The sequence below is a fragment of the Salmo trutta genome, chromosome 34 (genome assembly GCF_901001165.1).
Source record: "Salmo trutta chromosome 34, fSalTru1.1, whole genome shotgun sequence".
Classification (NCBI taxonomy): Eukaryota; Metazoa; Chordata; class Actinopteri; order Salmoniformes; family Salmonidae; genus Salmo; species Salmo trutta.
Genome location: NC_042990.1, coordinates 1,635,488 through 1,642,439, shown reverse-complemented (window position 1 = coordinate 1,642,439; position 6,952 = coordinate 1,635,488). Strand labels below are relative to the sequence as shown.

The following is a 6,952-nucleotide window of genomic DNA, read 5'->3' as shown; positions in this document are numbered from 1 at the left end:
TAGGCCAAACTGTGATGCGTCTGCAGAAATCCTTGTGCTTTTCTCTGGATCATAGAACCTGAGCACTGGCTCTTCTGTGATTGTCTTCTTTAGGTTTTTGAAGCAGTTTTCCTGTTCATGGGACCATTCCCATTCATTTTTCTGTTCCAGAAGACATCTGAGTGGAGCGGACTGTGCTGACAGTTGAGGTATGAACTTTGCAAGGTAGGTGATCATGCCCATGAAGCGTCTCACGTCGTCATTGTTCTTCGGGTGCTCCATGTTGTTCCAGCACTTGTCTCACTCTAGCGTTGTGTTCTTCTTTTGTGGAGCCCCAGACGATGATGTCATCCATCATAGTCTCCACTCCCGGAATGTGCTCGAAGATCATGTGGATTGTCTTGTGGTAGACCTCTGGTGCTGAGAGAATCCCATATGGTAGACGAAGAAATCTGTACCTGCCCTCAGGTGTGTTGAATGTGCATAGCCTTGAGCTTGCATCGTCTAGCTTCATTTGCCAGAATCCTGATGAGGCATCAAGCTTACTGAACCACTTTGCTCCAGCAAACTGTGACATTATCTCTTCTCTGGTTGGCAACTTGAAATGCTCTCTCTTGATTGCTTTGTTGAGATCTCTCGGGTCTAGACATATCTTGAGATCGCCGTTCTTTTTCACCACAATAACCAGTGAGCTTACCCAGTCTGTAGGTTCATCCATTTTTGAGATAATGTCCATCTTTTCCATGAGTCCGAGTTCCTCCTTGAGCTTTTCCTCAGTGCAAATGGAACTTTTCTGCATGCATGCACAACTGCAGTAATTTTGGCATCAGTACATATTTTGTGTTCTCCTGGTAAACATCCAAGACCCTCAAACACGTCGTTGTACTCAGCCAGTAGCAATTTTTGGTCATTTTCAGTCTGTGACGTCACTACATACACTCTTTTCAACAAATTGAGCTTTTCACATGCATTGATTCCTAGAATAGGCTGTACACTCTTTTCCACGATCAGCAGCTGTGCTCTGAACTGTTTTCCTTTGTGCTGTAAAGTTACTACGCAGCTTCCTTTGACTGGTACGTTCTCCCCTGTATTACCAGTAACATTAATTTTCACCGGGTGTATTTTGCTCTTCACCTTCAGTGTTTTGTAGTCATCCAGCGACAACAGGTTTACCTGTGCTTCAGTATCAAGCTTGAATGTTATTATAGTTTAATTCACAGTCAATGGCACAATCCATTCAGCTTTTACGGCTGTCGTGTCTTTGGCTATGCCGGATTAAGTGATATGACATGCTATTCTATACAATCTTTTCTCTGTAATTAATATTACCTGATTAAGATAATCATGTAAATGTAATTAACTAGAAAGTCGGGGCACCACGGAAGAACGTTTATAGAACCGTTATCTTCCGAATAAACTCTTAAAAGACTTAGTAATATTTTACATCGATAGCCGTCATCTTAATCCTCACCTTATTTCAGTCTCATAATGAAAGTTGTAAATTCTTGGTTATCTTCACGAACGCTGGCTAACAAGTTGAATTAGCAATAGAAAATTGGGTTTAATTATTTATTTACTAAATACCTAACTAATCACACAGAATTACATATACACAGAATACAAATGATGTCATACAGAAAACGGCCCTGGTGGACGGAGCCGACATGGCGGCTTGTTACACAAAGAAAGGGGGTTGGGCTTGAATGAAAGAGCAGGAAGTCTGAGGAACAAAGAAACAGCTATGCTATTGTAAATACAGAATCTTATGCATTCTAAATTACCGCCGATTTGGAAAAGGAAAATGCAATAAATATTTACTCTGAGCTGCGCTTCGGTAGATTAGTCGTAGATCGTAGGCCGGGTTGGCCAAGAGAGATCTTCCTGTCCTCGGAAAAATGTCTCTGGTGGTAAATTGGATACGTTGTGGTATCTTCGTCTGTGTTAGACTGGATCCGCCGTCCGTCCTTTCCTAGCCCTGGTCTACAGCGGCCGCTGCTAACTCAACGGCTAGGAAGTATCACTTCTGTAGTGAATAAGCATTCAAAGTTCATTCCATTCACAACCAAAGCTCACGCCGAGGTTGACTTAGTTCTGTACTTGACATGTGTGTCCCTTTAACGCAGAGGCTGCATACCTCACGTAGTGGAACTCAACGGCTACATTGTGTCATTGTCTTATATAGTGGCGAGGGGAGGAGGGTGTGTTTCATCGTTTATAACCCCTGTCTCTTCACAGGGGCGGGCCACTGATCAAGCAGGGCACTTTCCTTATGAAAACCCAATTCTCTCAATTGGAAGCTAAAATTACATTTAACCTCCTAACAAACAATTTCAATATCAAACATTTCAATTGCTTAACAATTCCATGTGACTCTGATAACTAGAGGGTGTAGACTTTCCCAGGTACAGTTTATGTCATCCTGTCATCAGTCATAATGTCTCTGATGATAACCGAACTGACATCCATACTCATTAAGTTCCAAAGCATATTTCCAACTGGTTTTATTACCAAAATATGGTTCCTTTTCCCCATTTGTTTGATGTTCCCAGACTCTCTATATTTAACAAAGGCTATTCAACAGTCCTTCAGTAGGGTCAGAGAGAGAGGGGAAGGGGGAAAGGTATTTATGAGGAGTCATAAACCTTACCCACAGGCCAACGTCATGACACTGCATTGCATATTTCCACAGAATCAACAAATAATTATTCAATCTCCTCCTTGACTGTGTGAACCTTTTTCTTTGTAGCCTCAGCTTTGCAACATTTTGAGAAAGGATTATTTTTCCCACAGTTGTTACATGATTTTCCATATGCAGGGCAATTTTTTGGCTTGTGGATGAATCCACATTTTCCACATTGTAGTGTTTTGATTTCTCTCTTTTGCTTGTTTTTGTTTTGTAAGGTGTTGTGTGTGTGGTGCTCCTCTCTTTTGATTGCATACACTGACGTCTCATCCCTGCACAGCTCTTTAGCTTGTGCTCTGGTGGTTTTAGCTGCTCGACACATATTCACTGCTTTATCCAAAGTTAAATCTTGCTCACGCAGCGATCTCTCCTTGTCCATTATCAAGTACGCCACAGACTATCCTGTCTTTCACTAGTGAGTCTTTCAGATTTTCAAATTCACACGTTTTGCTCAGAGTGTTCAGCTCAGCCAAATACTGGTCAAAATTGACTCCCAGTTTCTGATCATGAGAGAAAAACTTGTATCTCTCAAATGTGACGTTCTGGCTTGGTACAAAGTACTCCTCAAATTTAGCCATTAGCACAGTCAATGTCAAGTTTGCCTCGTCTTGCTGAAAGCTATTATAAATGTCCAATGCATCCTCTCCAATAACATGCAGAAAAATGGAAGCCTTCAATTTGTCATCTCCCCCTGCTCCACTGACTGCTAGGTAGATATTGAATCTCTGCTTGAAACATTTCCTATTGTCAGCTAGGTTGCCTGTTAACTGCATAGGAATAGGAGGACCAAGCCTATTCATGACGGAGAACAGAAAGAGTGTCAATTTCTCTTATGTTGCTCATCAACTCGCTCGTCAACAGATTCCAATGCAGCTTCGCTCTCGCTGCCGTGGCTCGTTGCCCTTGCTCTGGCAAGCTAGCGTCTTCGACTACTCACGTCACTTAACTTGTGGTAGAATGTTCAACTTTCGTTGCGGAAATTGCAGAATTACTCCTTTCTTTTCTGTCTCGTCATTGTATAACCGATGTGAAATGGCTAGTTAGTTAGCGGTGGTGCGCGCTAATAGCATTTCAATCAGTGACGTCACTCACTCTGAGACTTGAAGTAGGGTTTCCCCTTGCGTTGCAAGGGCGTGGCTTTTGTGGCGCGATGGGTAACGATGCTTCGTGGGGTGTCAGTTGTTGATGTGTGCAAGGGTTCCTGGTTCGAGCCCAGGTTGGGGCGAAGAGAAGGGGGAAGAGAGGGACGGAACCTACACTGTTACATTGGTGCCGTAACCCGGATCATTGGTTGCTGCGGAAAAGGAGGAGGTCAAAGGGGGGGGGGGGGGGGGGGGGGGGGGTTTAACCGATGTGAAATGGCTAGTTAGTTAACGGTGGTGCGCGCTAATAGCGTTTCAATCAGTGACGTCACTCGCTCTGAGACTTGAAGTAGGGTTTCCCCTTGTGTTGCAAGGGCTGCAGCTTTTGTGGCGCGATGGGTAACGATGCTTCGTGGGGTGTCAGTTGTTGATGTGTGCAAGGGTCCCTGGTTCGAGCCCAGGTTGGGGCGAAGAGAGGGACGGAACCTACACTGTTACAATTGCAACTACCAATCTGACACTTGTTCCTTGTATAATGACAAACCGGGGCGTAGGTTTAACTACTTTCAATGAACATATACTTCAGCAAGAAAACTCCTTGTTTAGCCATGCAAAGCATTCTTCAACCACCTGCCCACCCGCATAGCCTGCTGGGTAATGTAGTCTAAACTATACATTCATGTATAGTGTCACACTGTATATAGACATTCTTTTTTTCAACTGTGTCATTGACTTGTTTATTGTTTATTCCATGTTATTCCATGTGTAACTCTGTGTTGTTGTCTGCGTCACACTGCTTTGCTTTATCTTGGCCAGGTCGCAGTTGTAAATGAGAACTTGTTCTCAACTAGCCTACCTGGTTAAATAAAGGCGAAATAAATAAATAAATAATAATAATAATGTACATACTACCGCAATCGGCCCGAACAACCAGTGCTCCTGCACATTTGCTAACCGGACTATCTGCATTGTGTGCCACCCTCCAACCACCTATTTTACGCTACTGCTACTCTCTGTTCATCATATATGCATAGTCACTTTAACCATATCTACATGTACATACTACCTCAATCAGCCCGACTAATCGGTGTCTGTATGTAGCCTCGCTACTGTTATAGCCTCGCTACTGTTATTTTTCACTGTCTTTTTACTGTTGTTTTTATTTCTTTACTTAAATACTGTTCACCTAATACCGTTTTTGCACTATTGGTTAGAGCCTGTAAGTAAGCATTTCACTGTAAGGTCTACACCTGTTGTATTCAGCGCACGTGACAAATAAACTTTGATTTGATTTGAAAATGTAAAAAAATGTATTCGCTACGTGTCTGTATTTGAATTGATATAATGTGGATTTTTTTTTCTTCTCTTATTTATTTGTGAAATCCGTTTGGCTGTTCTGTTTATGTTTCGCATGTTACTGTTTAATAAAAAATAAAAAATAAATCAATAAAAGATTCAAACAAAGATTCCCCACACTGTCGCTAGATGGCAGCAAATCGTTTATCCAGCCACGCCCACACAGTGAAATTGCACACTTCCGCATGTGAATGTACTTTCTGCTGCAGTGGGGCTGTTAATCTGCATAGTTGAGAAATTGTAATGGCGAGGCTACTATTAAGATCCAATTTTCGGGGCTTCTTTGCCACCCAATTCAGGATGACATCCGACCAGGTAAATGTAATGACGCACTGACAGTGGTGTTGTTTTGTATAGCTTGCTCGTTAATTTAGTTGCAGTTCCCATAGCTAGTAAGTAGCCTAACAAGACTGATAGCGATTTTCCTCGAATGAATCATTGTACTGTTTGTCTTCTATTGATCCATCTTATATTACAAACGTTTGATAATGTTTCCGTTTCATTGTTTTGGTTAACTTGTAGACCAGCCGAGACCGCTATCTTGAACTGTAGTAAGTAACTCAGTAGGTGGCAGTGTTGTATATGTTTTGTCAGGAAATAATAAAGGGGATTTGGAATGTTTAGGATGGTAGGACCACCATGAAGGCGTAGTCCAACCATGGATGATGTCTAATAAAGGCTATGTTGTTACATTTAACCCAATGCTCTCTTTCCATAATATATATTCAGGTATGTGATGTGGTCAGGTATTCGACCTTACGTCAGATAGTGACATGTTTGTTTTTTCCCGTGGGAGACCTGAGTTCAGATTCCGCCTGTGATTTGATATATATCTCTCCCTCGCTAGCTGGGTGAGCTGGGCAAAGGAGCAGGAAAGGGAGGTGGTGGAGGAGGCTCAGTGAGGGAGGCAGGTGGTGCCTTTGGAAAGAGGCAGGCTGCAGAGGAGGAGCGTTATTTTCGGTAAGTGGATTATTTTTGTAACCTGGATGACCAGACATATTACTACTACGCTTATGAACCAGGCTATCCATTTTGGAGGAAGGTATGCACAGCTCTTGCCTTTTGACTCCAGTGGACAATGTCTGATCATAGTAAAAAATAATCCCTTTCTCGCATATGCCTCATGTTAAGTCCACATGAACGCAACACAGGGGTGTTTTCATGTCGTCTTGCAACGGAAACCGTTTACCATTTATGAATCAAACGGAATGAAACTCGGAGGGGCCTACCCAAATTTGTCCAATATAAACTATTGTTCTCGTTGGAAAACGGTTTCCATTTTGAGTAAATTGTTTCGGTTGCAAAACATTTTGCAACATAATGGGCATAATGAATACACCCCTGGTTTCATTTTTGCCTCATTAGAGAAATCAACCACACTTTTCTCTCCCTCTTGCTCCTCAGTCAGAAGGAGAAGGAGCAGTTGTCTGCCCTACGGAAGCACCATGAAGAGGAGATTGACCACAGCAAGAAAGAGATTGAGCGTTTGCAGCGTGAGATTGACCGTCACAAGGGCAAAATCAAGAAACTGAAACATGATGACTGAGCTCAGTCTTCAGTCACACTGCTTACATTATGCCAAATATCACCCATTTGCCTGATTTGGTGTTTGTAGGCAATTGTATAAGAGTTACATTCAAAACAATAATAAAACACTGAAGTTGTTTTCCAACTGGGAGTTTTTTTGTGATTACTTTCAATACCACTGTAGAATGTTTATCTTGAAATCAGGCACATTTATTATGACAGTTGAGTCTTTCATTTCAGGGGTGCCATATTTTTGAAAGTCTGAGTTTTGAACTGCACACATTCAGCTGTGACAGGCCGCCCAATCAAATCAAAACCAGTTCTT

General features: G+C 42.2%; 1 protein-coding gene across 1 annotated transcript; it reads left to right on the top strand.

Moving 5' to 3' along the window:
• The first annotated feature begins 5,236 nt into the window (after positions 1-5,236).
• On the top strand, positions 5,237-6,772 carry atp5if1a (ATP synthase inhibitory factor subunit 1a). The gene is made up of 3 exons (XM_029731273.1): positions 5,237-5,415; positions 5,948-6,060; positions 6,505-6,772. The coding sequence occupies exons 1-3, from the start codon at positions 5,344-5,346 to the stop codon at positions 6,644-6,646; spliced, it is 327 nt and encodes a 108-aa protein (XP_029587133.1). The 5' UTR covers positions 5,237-5,343; the 3' UTR covers positions 6,647-6,772.
• Positions 6,773-6,952: the final 180 nt, after the last annotated feature.

Bases quoted from the DNA above. Each gene is read 5' to 3' on its own strand.
- atp5if1a (XM_029731273.1), top strand. From the start codon at position 5,344: ATGGCGAGGCTACTATTAAGATCCAATTTTCGGGGCTTCTTTGCCACC. The intron at 5,416-5,947 runs GTAAATGTAATG...CTCCCTCGCTAG, and splicing joins TCAGGATGACATCCGACCAG to CTGGGTGAGCTGGGCAAAGG. The intron at 6,061-6,504 runs GTAAGTGGATTA...CTTGCTCCTCAG, and splicing joins GAGGAGGAGCGTTATTTTCG to TCAGAAGGAGAAGGAGCAGT.